At 38.9% G+C, this 17,597-nt stretch overlaps 1 protein-coding gene and 1 long non-coding RNA gene across 2 annotated transcripts in view; both read right to left on the reverse strand.

Annotated features, from left to right (window-relative positions):
- Positions 1 to 17,597, reverse strand: part of LOC103129799 (ryanodine receptor 2-like) — an 85,700-nt gene that overhangs the window by 12,873 nt on the left and 55,230 nt on the right. Inside the window, exons 56-70 of the mRNA XM_016665395.1 lie at positions 17,393 to 17,466; positions 14,398 to 14,415; positions 8,732 to 8,812; positions 7,851 to 7,939; positions 7,318 to 7,446; positions 6,911 to 7,015; positions 6,596 to 6,677; positions 6,089 to 6,247; positions 5,790 to 5,944; positions 4,221 to 4,436; positions 3,850 to 4,122; positions 2,625 to 2,831; positions 2,233 to 2,538; positions 358 to 428; positions 94 to 244 (exon numbers count right to left, since the gene is read on the reverse strand). Of these exons, the coding sequence (XP_016520881.1) occupies positions 94 to 244; positions 358 to 428; positions 2,233 to 2,538; positions 2,625 to 2,831; positions 3,850 to 4,122; positions 4,221 to 4,436; positions 5,790 to 5,944; positions 6,089 to 6,247; positions 6,596 to 6,677; positions 6,911 to 7,015; positions 7,318 to 7,446; positions 7,851 to 7,939; positions 8,732 to 8,812; positions 14,398 to 14,415; positions 17,393 to 17,466 (2,116 nt within the window). The remainder of the gene's footprint in view (positions 1 to 93; positions 245 to 357; positions 429 to 2,232; positions 2,539 to 2,624; positions 2,832 to 3,849; positions 4,123 to 4,220; positions 4,437 to 5,789; positions 5,945 to 6,088; positions 6,248 to 6,595; positions 6,678 to 6,910; positions 7,016 to 7,317; positions 7,447 to 7,850; positions 7,940 to 8,731; positions 8,813 to 14,397; positions 14,416 to 17,392; positions 17,467 to 17,597) is intronic.
- On the reverse strand, positions 10,577 to 14,391 carry LOC107834299 (uncharacterized). Its single transcript, XR_001660083.1, has 2 exons — positions 12,445 to 14,391; positions 10,577 to 12,414 (listed from the first exon to the last, which is right to left on the reverse strand). It is a non-coding gene; the product is annotated as an uncharacterized LOC107834299 (long non-coding RNA).

Genomic DNA, 17,597 nt, shown 5'->3' on the forward strand with positions numbered 1-17,597 from the left:
CAGTATGGGACAGGACAGTATGGGACAGGACAGTATGGGACAGGACAGTATGGGACAGGACAGTATGGGACAGGACAGAAGTGTTGGTCATACCAGCAGTTTCCTCTGGTAGGCCAGGATTTTCTTCAGGACAGCCGACTCCTGCAGATCTGGTTCATCAGACTTTGAGTTGTGATGTTTTCTCACTTTTGATTTCATCTTCTCATTCTTCACTTGTTTCTCTTGCTTCACCACATGTTCCTCTCTACAATCATGAAACAGTGCTTGAGGCTTTGTGCTGTTTGTCCATATTCGTCTATTTCTCTCGTTTTTGCCCCCCAAAAGTTGTTCTTATGACGACAATAAAAACTTTCTTACTCTGACATTTTTTCAGGTTCAACTTCAGCTTCTGGTATTTCTTCCTTCTTTTCAGAGGAACCACTCTTTGACTAAAGCAGAAGACATGATTAGAAAATATGCATAATTGTTGTTATTCAGCATGAGTCTCAGTCATACAGGGTCTTACAAAAGTGTTCACACCCCTTTATGGTTTCCTACATTTGTCATGTTGAATCCACAGCATGTTCGGTCCAACAAAAATATCTCAGTGAATAAATGTGTGGTTTTAATTTTATTAAACAAAAACTGGAAATGTGTGATTAAGTTCTAGAAAAAAAATCCCAAACTTTGAGTGTCTCTCAGAGCTCTGTTCTGTCCATCATGTTTTACATGGTGATAAGCCCACAGTGGCTCTGGAGGAGCTGCAGTGAACCACGGCTCAGATGGCACAATTGCACAAATCAGGCTTTTATAAAATAGTGGAACAATGAAACAATGAAAGGTAAAGTCTGGTTTGCCTGTTGCCTTCAGAAAATAAGGTCAGACAAGAGCAAAATAAAACTTTTTACCATACCTACAAAATGCTACAGTTGAACCTGAAATTATTCACACCCCAGGCAGATTTAGATATGAAGTTATCTTTTAATTTGACCAACATGTTTCCTCTGACCAGAGGAGATAATAAAGTTTCAGAGTAACAGGGAACCTGATAGCACAGGTTCCCTGTTACCTATTGTGTAAGGTAACAAGGAACCGGTATTCTCTGGCAGGTTCTGACTGGAATCTGCCAGAGAATCTATGGAAGGAGCTAAAGATTAGGGTGATGGACAGGAGGCCATCACTTTAAACTGTCGGGTCAAAATACCTGAGGAAAAATGGGAAAAACTGGTCAGAAATTGTAAGCAGGGTTTGATCGCTACAAGTCCAACAAAGGTTTTTCCCCTGATTATTTTGAAGGATTTAAGTAGATCATTTTGAAATAAATAAATAAATGAAAGAACATAAATTAACTTAATTTCTCAGGGCAGTAACTCTGAATGTGCAGGTAGAGCTTCAATGGAAAGATTCATATTCGACCATTCCTGCATTCTAATGATATAGACAGAATAATCTCTGAATGCCTCCAAAAAAGTCTTACAACTGGAACCACAGTGACAATTGATTCTACAAAGCCTGCTGAATACAGGTGCCTTTTCAGATTGTCAGATTCCAATTGGAAAAAAGATGCATAATTTTCCTTTTCTGATTACACTTCTACCTCAGCACTAATATTTTCTTTATTTTACATTATCCCAGGCTTTCAGAGGAGCATTAGCCTCATTGTTTTCACTCTGTCACTACTAAAGTAATGCATGAGGTTCCTGGAGCACCATTTTGATTTTATGGATGCTGAACAAAAAAAGTGCAGTGAGATTTACACTACTACGGTTTGTGGTTTTAATGTGAAAGAATATTTGAAAGGGAAACAACAAAAAAACCCACACACACACTGAGATGATAATGACATGGTTAAAGTGATTACAGTTCCACACCTAGACTAAACGGATCATTTATACTCCATATTTCAGACTCCTTTAGCTTTATGGTGACAAATACATTAAAATATGGGAAAGACAGCAGTGGTTCTAGCAATTCAGCCATTATAAAATATAAAATACAGTTTATATGAGCAAAGACAGCAAGAGATAATAAGTCAGTTACAAATGACATAATGGATACATCTTTTAAATTATTCTAGACAAAGAGTGATAAATGAAGACTCAATTTGGAGTATTGGATTTAGTTCTGAAGGTTTAGATGCTGAACTAGAAACATGAACTGATTGATACCTGAGCTTAGAACAAGTTCAGGGTGATTCCTGCACAGATGACTATATGCAATGAATAAACCCAAAGTAGAAAATGTTTCATTCACCTGATGTCTTTGTCTGAGTTCTGGCTGTGGAGCAGGGGGCGGCGCTGAGGGGGGCACTGGGGAGTTGAGGAGCTCTGTGAGGGTAGCGTTGGGGTTATGGGGGGTGATTTTGTACTGTCCCCCCTCTCTTCTCAAGTCAAGACCAAAAATGTCAGACAGCAGCTCAGTTTCACTGGTATTAACTGCTAGATCAGCCAGGTCCTCCTTCGGGGAGCTGCGCTCAGACAGCCTCTTCTCTCTCTCGTCTCCTTCACCGCGGACCTCGTCCTGGGTGGGATCAGGCATGGTGGCCAGCAGTTCTGACACCTATGGATGGAGAAACTTTAGCTCTTTATGAATAGCTGATGCAGAATCTAAATAGTTCTTTCTTCAACCATTTTTAAATAAATAACCTTGACAGCTTTGGCTCCCTCTACTAAATTCCCTCCCATGAAGGTATTGTAGAAGATTCTGCAAAATCCTCGAGCCACACTGAAGGTCACATGGAGGAGACCCAGCAGCACTGACCAGTAGAAAGACACCAGAGTGGTCACCAGGTCTTTCAGTGTCATGTTCTTGATCTTCTTCATTTGTTTCTTTAGGCTCTTCATTGACAGCACCTGAAGAAAGAACAAAGCCAAAGCTCAGGTCACTGGACACTCTGCTGCACATCACTGTGCCCCTCGAGGTGGACTCTGATCTGAACCTTCAGAGCCACATGAAGACCGTTACAAAGCCAGCCTTCTTTCACCTGAAGAACATTTCTGGGATTAGAGAACTAACGTCTAAACAAGATCTAGAGAAACTCATCCATGAGTTTATCTAGTCGCATTGATTACTGCAACAGTGTCTTCACTGTCTGTTCTGCATTCAGAAACAAAACTAAACATGGAGAAGCAGCCTTCAGCTTCTATACACCATAAATCTGGAGCAAACTTCCAGAAAACTGCAGAACAGCTGAAACACTGAGTTCCTCTAGACCAGTGCTTCTCAGTTCCAGTCCTCAGGCCCCCTGCTCTGTATGTTTTAGATGTGCCTCTATTCCAGAAAAGCTGATCCAAATGATTGCATGGCCTCTTCTGGAGCCATTAAGTACTGCAGAAGCCTGTTAATCACCCACAGTTTCAATCCAGGTATGTGGCAGAAGGAGAACACCTAAAACAGGAAGGCCTGAGGACCAGAACTGAGAAACCCTGCTCTACTCTGAAAGTCAATCTGGTTAGAATTGCTTTTGAACCATAATAAATGAAACATTGACCAACATTTGATGTGTATTGATGATTTTGACGATGACACTGAACAAAATGATATGTTTATTAATTGCTTCATAATTCAATATCATATTATGTTTTTGTCATGTAAAGCAATCTGCTGCATCTTCCAGCAGACAGACAACACTGCTGCCACCATCTCAGGTTTAATTTACATGTTTTGTCCAGGTAAAGATTAGAATATTTTTTTTTAATTTGTGATGTATAAAAATATTTACATAAGACTGCATTTTTTTCATTACAAAGACTTCATATGTGGAAAGCTTGGAAGACAGTGAATCAATATATATTTGCATATTTTGAAAAACATGCAAGTTTTTCAAAATATACAAGTTAAATCGGCAGTGAAGGAAATGCGTGCTCCCACCTTTATGAGCAACATGACGTTATAACGAAGGGCGATTAAAGCCAAGCGCACAGTAGACATAGAGAAGAAGCCCATGTCAGGGTTTTCCTCGTCACATTTCTCTCGCTCACTCTCCTCTTTCACAGCTGAGCGCTCGCCAGCATCGGACATCTGCGCTGCTAGCTGCATTTCAAAGATGGTGTCCTCACAGAAATTCACAAACAGCTCCATCTTCTCTTTCTCTCCACCTTCATTCACCACATCGAAGATGAACTGGCGTTTTGATTCTTTAACCTGCACACACAGGAGGGATGTTTGGAGAAAGTTTCAGGGTTAACAGACAGATCTATGATCTATCATCTGAAGTGATGGATTGTTAAAAGCATTTTCACCTGAGGTTTCTCCCACTGTGTCCGACTGGACTCACTGATTTCAAAGTAAACCCGCTCAATGCGCTTGGCGCTGCCCATGATCTCGATCCGGCCCAGATATGGCTGGAAGTAGTTGAGGACGCTCTCGGCCAGCTCCAGGAAGGTCTGCAGGCGGGTGTCATGAGGCATGTGCTCGGACAGATTTGTCAACAAAACTGCCACATTGAAGCCAATGTCCTGAGTAACAAAGTGAAGAGTAAATATGAAATTAAACCTTTATTGCCTTTAAGGATGTTAGGCATAATGGATCATGATGGAACCAAAAGAATTAACTTAACTTACAAGTTTGAGAAAACTAAATGATCCAACCTTTGTTATTTAAATAATCCTTGGGTGTGTGATGTCTGGCTGACTCTACACATACACCATCCTGGTGAAAACCAGCTCCTTGTTCTACGCTATTTGTTTCACCTAGAGGGTCTGAGCTCTCAGCTGTTGAGAAACGATTTCTTCCTGCAGTCCTAGACTCTGTTGAAGTTTGAAATTTTACCCAGTAGCTAACGTTTGTCTATGACATATGTAATGCGCCAGTTCTATGGAATTTACTGGAAATTACCTGCACTGTGATCAATCATCACAGACTGAACAGCTTCTTCCTCCGCTGCCATTGCTGAAACTAACTACAGGTACACTGCAATTCTAAAACGGAGGAGAAACTCAACATCATCGTTCACAACTTCTCCTTCTGTCCGCTGATCAACCTGGCAGAAAGTCTAGCTCCATAAATCCAAGTCAATGGGAGAAATCCCAGATGGAACACTGAGGCGAGATCGAGTGGAATGTGTAGGCAAATGACAGATCAGGCAAAAATGGTTGTCAAGGTTTTTGTTTTTGCCCTTGGGATTCTTATGGATATTTTGATTCGTTATTTCAATAGCTGATTGATTTGCACATTGTTTTTCCAAATATCTTCTCTTTGAATTGAATTCAGCTCCATCCATCCATCTGTCTGGAGGCTAGTGGTCATAGGGTTAGGGGCGGAGTACACCCTGACAGGTCTCCACTCCATCACAGGCCAACACAGAGTTAATGGGTGCATGAACAAGTCCAATACTTAGACAGAATAATCAACAGTCAATTTTAAGACTGTGGGAAAGAGCTGGAGCACCCAGAGGGAACCAGCAAGGGGGACATGCAAAGTCCATGCAGAAAGACCTGGAATTCAAACCCAGGACGTCGGCAACAATGCAACCTTCAATTCAAATCAGTTTATTTGTATAGCAGCAATTCACATCATCTCAAGCCACTTTATAAAAAAAAACAAAGGAAAAAAAAGAAATGTCTTGTTTGTTCCCTGAGCTTACAATAATTCTGTCAACTGTAAATGTGTTGGAAAATCTTTTCTTTGAACCAACTTAAAAAACAAACAAACAATTATTCTAATTTGAATAGTTTTTCTCAAGCTATAATTCTGATATGACTTTCAGTCAAATCAGAACTGTAGCCTGAGCAAAACTAATAAAATTAGCTGCAACAAATTAGAGTATGCATTTTGTCAGTGTACATTCAGTGCTCTGTGTTCTGACTCACCTTAGCAGGTTCATGAAAACGCATCACAAACTCCTCATAGTCCAGAAGTTCATTCTCATCAGTCTCAGCACAGGAGAGGAGGAAGTCCGTTTCAGACTGGGTGTAGTGTTTGTGGCTCTCCATGGCTTTATGGAAGTCCCTTTTGGAGATGACACCTGTAGGTTCATACACAAACCAACAAATCACAAACTATTTCCACCATGCAAAACACTCCATATGCAAATAATGTCAATGCAGCACATTTCTCATTAGGGCTATTAATAACTTGTTAAACCCAAAAAGTGTTCAGAGCTTTTTGCCTTTTCCATCGGGGTCATACTCCTTGAAACCATCAGAGGAGGTCAGGTCTTTCAGTTTCAGGAACATGTCAAAGAACTTGAGGATCATCTCCACGTTGTTGGACGATTCCACCAACATATCAACCATTTGTTTGCCAATTGTCCCATTTACTACATTACCTGAGGGGGTAACAGTGAATATTTGTTAGACAGGATTTAACAACCATTGTAGACACAGCTTACCTGAAAACAACTAATGTATGCATCTGGTGTTTCTATCTATAACATAGATCTAGACTAAAAACCCTCCTGTTTAGCTTTTCAAACATCATACATATGAAACATTAACCGACATTCTGACAGGGGCACTTGACAAAATGTAATGGTCCAATTGCTGACTGTGTGTTCTATGACTTTGTACTTTTGTGTTTTTACGTTGACCTGCCTTGCTGCTGAAATGTGTTATACAAATAAATTTAATTGATCAATCTACAATAAGTCATACATTTGCTATGAACATAAATATACCTTCCAGCATAGACAGCAACATAACCACCATGTCTTTCTGCAGATCCATCAGTTCTTTTAGTAACTCAATCTGACTGGAGTCCTGAGAGGAAAGAGAAGGAACCATGTTTGATCAGTCTGGAACCCAGTATTTACCCATTTATACTAGGCTAATTAAAAGAAGGTACAAATTGTCTTTCAAATGCTTAATTTCACACATGCATAGCAAAGAAATGCAGACTTTCAATCTACTCAATCAACTAATAACTAACCAAAACACAAAATGGGTGACTTTATGAGACCTGTCAGTTTCTACCCAAGTTGTTTTCCACTAACCTGAGATAATTTCATCTGCATGTGAGCAAAGACATGCAGGAAGCCAACCACAGCATCCCACAAGCGACTGTGTGCCAGACTCTGCTGGTTGCCTGTGCACGGTCCCTACAAAAACAAACTCAGTCAGTTTCACTGTACAGGGCGATGTGTCACCCTGTACACACAATGATGCAAAACTATTTTTTCAAACAAGAAAACATTAAATGACACTGCATAACGTGAGGGGAAGATAAGAAACCATTCATTAGGAGTACATGTGCCGCAACATACAGGAGAAGTTCATGTTTGGATCTGATTAAGGGAAGACTGGTCGTCCGCCTCGTGGGACTTGTTAGTAGCTATTTTTAAAATATAGGGATTTTTATTAGAAATGAAGCTCTTTGTTTATTTCTGCTGAATTCTCTTACCTGGATGTACTCTGTAAGCGTGTTGAACACCTGTTTGGCCACATTGATTGCCTTGGAGAAATTCCTCTGGCCCTGCTCATCAATAACATCCTTCCCAGAATAATACCAGTAAAAGTCACTGATAGACTCCTGAGGAGCAAGGATGGGAAATTAAAGTTTTTTCAGTAAAATTACAAGCTTGGAATTTTACTGAATAAGCGACCAACCAAATGCAAATTATAGATTAGTTCATTATGAAGGATAAGTCCTTCTATGCCATGTCTACATTATTCAGCAGCTTATTTTTGGAGTCTTCAGCCAAAAAATAATTTATTTTTGTCATTCTGTTACAACTTGTTCCAAAATATTTTTTCCACTCAAATTAACTGCTTTGTATGAAACTGGCTAGTTAGGATTGTTTGTTGGCAAAATATGAAGGATGTCACAGTGTCCATATAACCAACAGAGTGTTTTTTCAAGCTTCTATAAGGAAATATGCCTCAGAGTAAAATTGGATTTTTGTCATATTGCAGCTGTGAAGAAAAAAAACTAACCTGAACTCTGAGTAAGTAGTCAACAGTAGAGATAATGATGTTGACGGTTGTATTGTTCCCAGTTTGTGTCCTCAAGTAGTTCTGAAAATCTGAAACAAGATGAAGCAAAAACAAGAATATATAAAGTTGAAAGGGAAAAAGCAGAACAAGATGTTTCATAAGCTTCAGACAGAGTCCGTTAAAGACTTTCACCCCCTTGGATGTTTTACATTTTATTGCTTTTACAAATCACCGGCTTCAGAGAGCATTTTTTCCTCCAACCAGACGATGAGCCGAAACATCCAGCTGAAGATGCACACAGATGGTCTGAAGACACCAAGGTGGATGTTCAAAAGTGGCCCAGTCAAAGACCAGAACACCTTAGAGAGCTGGAACAGTTTAGCAAGAATAATGGAGGAAAACTGCAACATTCAGAAGAGCAGCCTGACTGAGGCCAAACCACACATACTCCCTGTGGACAGAGGCGGAGATGAAAATACCAAATACTGACGTGAATGTATACTGAACAGTTATACATTCACTTTATTTATGTAAAATTATTTTTATTTAATTGTCATTTTGTAGAAACATAGATTTCACTTTAAGTTTTTTTTTATTCTTTTGCAAATTGTTTTGTCAAAAAAAAGCCAAGTGATCGTGATTGATTTATAAAAAGAAAAAAAGGTGAAACATCCAAGAGGGTGAATACTTTTTACATAAGAATCAATTGATTTATAGATCAGATTTATCTTCCTCCCTTCTAAGCTAGAAAAAAAGACCTAGTTTTAACAGAACAGACCACTTTATATCACTTGTATTGTAAGTCAGAGCCATGGAGCTTAATTCACAGCCTGCTTCACGTTTCTCTATAAATTAAGAACCAATAGGAGAGAGCTTAGTACCCGAGTTGTGTCCTTCGCAAAGCAGCTGCAGGAAGCGGAAAAGGTCACAGGTGAACTCATCATCCTGCATGACCTTCTCACCTGGCCAAAGAGAAGAAACAAACGCATACGCGCACACACACCCACACACACAGACACGCACACAGACACGCACACATGCAGGCACACATAAGCACAATCACAGACATGTGTATGCACAAACATTTCAACAACACAAGCATGAGCAAACATAAAAGCACACACACATTCATATATACAGACACACAGAAATCAGAGAAAGGACAACAGGAGCAGACAACATGTGAGAAACAACAGGACAGACAGGAAGATGGAGAGTGAAGATATGTTAAAAGAGAGATGCTAATGTAAGGATATCACCAGTGCTTTCTTTACTAATGATACACGATTCTTATCTAACACAAACACACAAACACACTGTTGGATTAAAGGTGGGCAGCCAAGCACTTGGCACAAAACTCAAGTGTAGTCTATATAGTGCAGCATTTTACAGTCAGAATGGGACTTTGGCTGGTTTTATCATTTGGTTGAAAGAGTTTGAAGTTCACTGCTTGTAGATTCTGTAAACCACTGAGGAAAATGAAGCTGGCTACTCTGACTGTGTAAAAATACTGCTCTAAACCATGAAATGGGCAAAGAAAGGGTGAAAGACCAAAGACCATGTGATAAAACAAAACATGAACAGAAACATTAACAGAACACATCCATACAAAGTGACCAGAAACAGAACTGGGCTAGAGGAGAGATTCAGTCTGGAACAGGACTGAAAGTGTTCTCTGGCAAACGAGCAGATTCCACTTCTTTATGCATAGAGCAGTCCTACCAGGATGTCACGTGCAGTATGTTGGAGCTGGGAGGGGGAGGGCTGTGGATGGAGGCTATAGATTACACCTTGAATTCCTTAAGGCTTTGAAAAAAAGTGTTATTAATCAAATATGGGCCTATTGGAAAACATGGGTAGCTGTCTCAGATGAACAACATAGATAAATGTTTACTCACATTTCTCCTGCTGGCACTAGACACACACACATTTGTTAAGGTTGTATTTACCCAGAATGCCCTGCACTGTAGTCCACTTCCTGCTTTTGGGGTGGTCTCCGGCCTGCTTAGCGTTCACATATGCATTCCAACTGGACCCAAATTTACTACAACTGAACTGAGTCCTAGGTTTGTAGGCGAACCAGAGTTCAGTTTTTTGGTCTGCATCAGAGTTTGAATACATTCACACCTCCCAAACGAACTGGACCTTCTGGACAGACAGAATGGTGGTGGACTAAAGCAGACCAAACAGGACTGGTGTGAATGCACCCTCAGTCAGAGTAAATATATAGTTCCAGACAGAACTTTTGTCTAAACAGAACCTACAAAGCTCAGTTAGGTGAAACACTGTGTGGACTACAATATTCACCAGAACAATATGAGAGTGATGAGGTCACTGCAGGCATTACTGCAGCAGCTGCTTCTACAGGTTGCTCATTCATCTCATATATAATGGTGGTGTACAGACAAAATGGGGTCTTTACTGGGGAATGTGCAGTCTCTGACCTATACCTATACTGGTTTTGGAGACGGGGAAAATGGCAATGCAGAATTGAGGTCACCCTCCATCATGATCCCTATAAGATTTCTCACCATCACACTCCTGTCCCTGGATGATCATCAGGGTTGGTGATCACCAGAGAGACGTGGACCAGAGATCAACACAATGTGATGAGTTGTGAGGATGCCAGGCTGCTTGCTGCAAGTGGTGACAAATACCCTGCATTGGCCAATTATGGTTGAATGTGGGCATGTAGAGGCAGGACCTTATGCATGTCCATATTACAACTGTTATATGTATTATTAATCTCACTGTTGAGCAGCACTCGTTATGGATTGGTGGGGGCGGGGGGGCATCCTGGACAGACTGGGAGTTGCAGTGGGTCAAATTTAAGCCTCTTCATAGTCAGATTAGTACAGACATTTGCTTTGAATTGACTGGTATTCAACCTGGGTAAATTATATAGACTTAAAGAAGATTTAAATTGTTTCAATTTGTGTGTTATTTATTAAATTGGTCTGAAGCACTTAGTGAGAATATTTTGTACTTTCGGTCTTATTCCAAACAACATTAAACCAGATGGAGAGTTTGCATTGTTCACAGAGTAAAATGATTTACTTTATTCTTTAAAAAAGGACTTATTTCACAGGTGCTTTAAAAGTATGTGTTTAAAAGTGTTTCATACACCAACAACTAAAAATATTTTTTTTTCTATAACTTAAGCAATCTAAACATATACACAACATATTACATTAAACTTTTTTTAATCAGTCATTATCTAATCAGGAAAAATCTTGAGCAAAGCTTAAAAAGAAATGGAAAAGAAGTGCATGTGGTCAGAATAGGTTTTTTTTTTTCAGAAAACAAACTTTCAAATGAATCATTTCACAAACAAACAGCAAATACAGACTACAGCAAACAGCTTAACCATCAAAAACAACAAAGAAGAAGTAGAAAAGCCAGAGTCCAGTCTCCTCTTGGAAACAGTGTGGCCACAATCGGCCACTCTGAGGTCCCCATAAGAGATGGGGAGGAAGAAACATTTGACTTCTTAAAATGGATGAAAGGTGGCAGATGATAGATGAGAAGGGCTGCAACTACTGACTTTGGTTTAGAGTTGATAAAATAAAATGTAAACATTTTACAGCCCCTAAATTAGATAAAACACATTTTATTGTGTAGAGCATTTTGGGCTGTCCTAACACTTTTCAGTCTGGAATGGCTCATTTTGTCAGCCTATTAACAGCAATGATTAGAAGATATGTAGGTTCCTGTGAAGCACAAAGCTGCAAAGCTCAATAGTAGCAAAATCTACACCCTCTTAAAAGCCTTTGAGTGGACATCAACTCATCCATCTACTGTACGAAGGCAAAGTATTTACTTACATACACTAGATTCCCAAAAGTATTTGCTCACCCATCTAAATGACCACATTCAATGTTCCAATCACTTCCATGGCCACAGGTGTATAAACTGAAACATCTCAGCATACAGACTGTTTTTACAAACATTTGTGAAAGAATGGCTCGCTCTCAGGAGCTCAGTGAATTCCAGTGTGGAACTGACAGGATGCCACCCAACAAATCCAGTGGTGAAATTTCCTCGCTCCTAAATGTTCCACAGTCAACTGTCAGATGTATTCTAAGAAAATGGAAGTGTTTGGGAACAACGGCAACTTAGACACAAAGTGGAAGGGAACATAAACTGATGGAGCAATACAAGCGTCGAATGATGTGGTGCAAAGAACGTCGTCGCTGGACTCTAGAGCAGTGGAGACGTGTTCTCCATCTGGCAATCTGATGGACAAGTCTGGGTTTGGAGGTTGCCAAGACAACGGTACTTGTCTGACTGCATTGTACCAAGTGTAAAGTTTGGTGGAGGGAAGATTATGGTGTGGGCTTGTTTTTCAACAACTGGGCTTGGCTCCTTAGTTCCAGTGAAAGGAACTCTGAATGCTTCAACACACCAAGACATTTTGGACATTTCCATGATCCCAACTGTGTGGGAACAGTTTGGAGCTGACCCCTTAACAATACTGTGTGCCAGAGCACAAAGTAAGGTCCATAAAGACATGGATGGAGAGTCTGCTGTGGATGAACCTGACTGGACTGCACAGAGTCCTGACCTCTGTCGGGATGAGGTCTGTCGGGTTGACCTCAACCTGATAGAACACCTTTAGGATTAATTAGAGTGGAGACTGAGTCAGGCCTTCTCATCCAACATCACTATGTGACCTCACAAACACGCTTCTGGAAGAATGGTCAAAAATCCCCTTAAACACACTCCTTGAGAACAGCCTTCACAGAAGAGATGAAGTTGTTCTAGCTGCATAGGTGAACAAACGTCATATTGAACTCTATAGATTAGGAAAGGGATGTGACTTAAGCTCAGATGTGAGTCAAGGCAGATGAGCAAATAGGTTTGGCAAGATAGTGCATATTTCTGCCTTTTTTTGTATCTTTTATGCTTGAGATAAAATCCAGTTTTTAAATAATGATTTCATTCATCAAAAGAAAAAAAAAAGCTATCCAAAGCAACCTTTACCTGTGGAAAAAAAATAATTGTTCGCTACTCTTAACAACTGCAAACAGGTTTCAGTAACTCCAATTTGCAAAAAATTTACTTATTCACAGATTTTGTCGTAGAGCATTTCTAAAATATTCTAAAGAAAATGCGACTCCAGAAACTGAAATACCTAGGCTAAATTTAAGTCCGGATTTGACTATGACACTCCAAAACATGCACTTTATTTGAACCAATCAAAGGTGAACTTCCTGCTGTGCTTTGCTTCATCCTTCTGTTGTATAACCAAAGTGTACTTTAAGTGAAGGTCAAGAACTGATTAGTTGACATTCTCTTTCACATTTTTGGATGAATTTCCCAAAGCAGCTCCCCATCACTCATTCTCTGATGGAGGCCATATTTGCCACATCTCAGTCATCAACACTGGCCTCACCTGAGGCCTGCAGAGCTTTAGATGTTTTGTTCTTTGTTGCCTCATGAAAATGCCACTGTTGTAGTATAGGAGTAGTTTTAGTGACTGGCCAAATCACCACAAAGCTTTGGAAATGGGGTAATATAATATCAATGAGTCTTTTTCCGACAGAGACACCATGTGTTCTTATTAATTTTTTAGTCCAACTCATGTTGCTTGACAGGTTCTCTTGAGGTGATTTCTGGATTGTGCAGATCTGGCAGTAAGCAAGTCTGAAACATCTAAGTGCAACAAAACAAGCAATCTGTACAGGGGAAAATATTTTTACTGCACTGTAGTTTGCAAATCTAAATCATTTTTAAAACCCTATAAAAAACAGAAAAGAGTTATACACTGAAAAAAACGGATGTTTCTGTTTGCTCTTATTTATGCTGTCTAGCACTAAGGGTATGTTGTTGTTATGAGAGATTTTTTGATAAAAAATGTTTTTAACATTCAGAGTGATGCATTCGGCAAAAGAGAAACATCCCTCAAACACTCGTGTAGCTGAAGAACATCAGGATGTGAATATTGGTGGCTCCGTAAACTGCAGCTTTAACTAATCTGTGATGGACGTTTAAACTTGCTCTGATGTTTCATTGCAGCCCAAGTGAGTGAGTCAGAAAATGACTGAGAGGCTGAGAACACAAAAGGGACTGTTCACTTCACAACAAACAACAGCACAATAACCATCTTCCTTACTAAGACAAAACAACCAACTGATTCAAGGTTGACTGGAGGACTGAGAGGAAGGAGGTGGTGAATGTGGGTGGGACAGGTTCAGTACTCGTATTAGTTGTTTTCAAAATGTGCCAGATACTGTGCAGATCCTGAGGGGGCTATGGCGAGATGCCAACACTTCCACCATTTGTTCCATGTCCAGATTTGAAAATTTTATTGAAAAATTAGTTGTTTATAGCTGTTTAAAAAAAGCAAGAGTAAAACCAGCCCAGGAGTAAACTGTGAGGGACTAACAACAGAGGGATTGGGATGGTGACAGTCAGGCAAAAAGTAACTGGAAACACAGATGTCTGCACTCAGGACCTGGACAGAACTGACACAACCAAACCAGCCAGGGTGAAGGAGAGAGAAAGACCAATCAACACACAAGAAAATGGCAGAAGGCATAATTACCACGCTCATGAGTGATGACTGAGGTAGGGAGGAAAGTGCAGTAAACAAAAATGAGAAAAGGAAAACAGAGGGAAAAAAGAGAGAGAAAGAAAGTAAGACACAAATAAAGAAACAAAGATTACATATAGGGAAAAGAACTTTGAAAAACTGCATGTTTTTGTTTGGTCAATTAAAAATATGCAAAGCATGAGAGTTCAAATAAAAAAAAACATGGTTCCTGTTTTATTTAGGATCTCTTGGAAAGCATCCTTGATTACACCCTTGGTTAATGGTAGGTTATTCATTTGAAATGGTTTGTGAGTTGAATTTATAACCAGCAACAGTGGATATCTGTCTGCTCTTACTGTGTAATGGAGCAGCAATGTTAAAAGCAAAGTTAGTTCCAGTAAACCGTGGGTTCTTTGTCTAAAAAGATAAAACTGCAAGGACTTTTCAAAAATCCTTTAAACACTGTGAAATCCACCTTTAAAAAGGTTATACACATCAAGGACTGTCTCATGGCATCTAACAGTGTAAATTAGGAAATTAAGAATAAATACAGAATACTGCAAAAAGGCAGCAAGATAGATGAGAAAAAACTTGGTGATCTTCCCCCACAGATAAAAAATTCATAAAAATCAACTTTTATTTTATTCTAAAACTGAATAAATGTTCCACTATTAATTCCCCTACTGCTAATAATTGTACTAAACTTGTAAAACAAAAAACAAAACAAAAACAAAAACACCCAACAACAATGTTTACAACACACACACATAAATCGATACACGTGACAGGACTTGATTACAAAATGCTTAGAAGTGTTTTTAAAAAGGCCAACATGGTGTCAGCATCATTCCTGCCGCTGGCACCACTGCATATGAAGGACTCTTATTATGACCGTCAGGTTTCTTCTGACTGCTAGTAATATAATAAACCTCATAGGAGCTAAAGATAAGGATGAGAGCAACAAGGCCTTATAAAAAAGACCTTGATCTCATCACACAAGATGGTTGGTTGAGATGTAAAAAGGTTGAAAGCAAATATAAAAAGAAAACGTCTTGGTTAAATCAAAATAATCCCAAATCTCAATCTGCTAGGGGGACGAACACTTTCAGGCCTAACTCTGTTTAGGCAGATAAGAATCAGTGTGACAGCAGCTGCTGAGTCCTTGATTTTTAGTAAAAAAGGAATCCAGGCTGTTCTGGATGGAAACACATCAAACAGTTGGCAGTAAGATTTCTATCATGTTAAAACTCCGGTCTCACATATTGTCATAGAAACAATCATAGAAACAATCATGCAGCCAGTGCTGCTTTTGCATTACAGGATTAGTTACATAAAAGTCTGATTGTCTTCTGGCCAAAGTGGGAAATGGTCCAAAACAATCATCATCCCATTTGAAACACCTGCTGCAAAATGAAAAATTCTAAAAAATAAAAATAAAAAATCCAGAAAATTTAATGAAAAAGAATTTTAATTGAAACTATTTTTAATCTTGCATTTTTCACATTGCTTTATCTTTTTACCAGATAGCTCCTCTGTCCTAATGTGGCCAAAATGTCCTGTGTTTGTAGGTCACTGCAACCTAAACCTCTGTACCTAACCATCATTAAATAACAATTAGAGTTTTTCTGATGTTGTCGGCCCCACTCTGCCCAGCTTTAACAAGAAAGCTGACTTTCAAGGTGAAGATGCTTTAAGGTATTTACTGCAAGTCAGAAAATTCCTGGTCAAAACTCTGTAATACAAACCCACTTCCTTAAAAATGGAAGTACTGCAAAAACTATAAATTATCTGGAGTTATAAAATTAAAGTAATGCAACCCTTCTCCAAAAACAAAAACAAAACAAACAAAAAAATGAAATAAAGATTAACTGAACTGCCACACAATAATGAGTATGTGCACTGAATTTAATTCACTTTAAACTCTTTTCCAATCTTTGTCTAAGTTATACAACACCAGCCTGAAAGCAGATGAAAGGTTTAACAGAAACATTAAAACAGGAATTAAAACATGAGAAAATGGTTTGGGATTGGCAAAGCACTGATGCAGATGGAGTTCTACATTCAGTGGGAATGTCAGTCAGTTAAGTTCCACCCAAATGCAGAAAGAAGCTTAAGACACAGAGAAATAAATGGAAAACTTACAGCTGAATACATAAAACAAATGTATGTTAGGAATTCAGATTGATTCTTACAAACAAAAGTGAAAGAACTGTTCTGATGTTTCTGCTGTAGATTCTTTACTGAAATGATTCATTTTAATTCAAAATAATCTGATGAGCACAATGACAAAATGGACATATGAACAATTAATCGTGTTCATGCTGTTAGAATAGAAAACATTTTTCCTATTTCTAGGAACTTCTATGTGAAAACACTATGTAGAAGTAAAACTATAGTTGCTTCACTTTTATAACGTGACTAAAACTGGAAAATCATAAAAATAGATTCTTGTTGCTTGTTTATGTAAGGGGGAAAGATATTGCTGTGCTTCATAAAGCAGTGTTACAAATTCTTAGTACAACATCCATGATGTGTGTGGTTCATGTGCTTAAAATGATTAGAATTGTGATATTTATGTTTAATAATTTCCTTGATACAATAGGCAATTCTTAAGGTTTATCCAGACAATTCTACATGATAAAGATATTAACATAGTCATTCATTAGTCCAAAAGCAGCAGAAGGCTTAAAAGAATAATCATGTAATAAATTCATCACATTTATCAAATTCAAAAATAAGGTAGTTTGACAAGGAAAATAAATGTATAAACTGCATAGGAAAGTGATATCAATGAATATGTTCATCTGCATCATGGCATCAAGGTGGTGAATACAGGAAAACAAGTCAGGCTGTGTCTTATGGGAAGGGCTAACAGACAGGAAGTTTCATATCAGAATTCAATAATCATTCAATTTATTCCCCAGATGGGGCTAATGATTGACAAAAAAAAGAAAAGACTGTAAAGATGTTGGTTTATAACCCCAAACAGTCACACAGGAGTGCTTACCTGATCCCTCCTCTGTCACCATGCCCAGCCCCTCTGCTTTGTTCTGCCTCTCAAATGCATTCAGATCCAGAACACTAAAAGAACGGAACAGACCTGTGAGCCCCATGTCTCCTGCAGGGCTCCATACATTCTCAGCCAAAAAACATGTTTTCAAACCATTTGGGTCTATTACCAGAGAAGTGTTGCCATAAAAACACAATAAATC

Source organism: Poecilia formosa, unplaced genomic scaffold, assembly GCF_000485575.1.
Source record: "Poecilia formosa unplaced genomic scaffold, Poecilia_formosa-5.1.2 Scaffold578, whole genome shotgun sequence".
Taxonomy (NCBI): Eukaryota; Metazoa; Chordata; class Actinopteri; order Cyprinodontiformes; family Poeciliidae; genus Poecilia; species Poecilia formosa.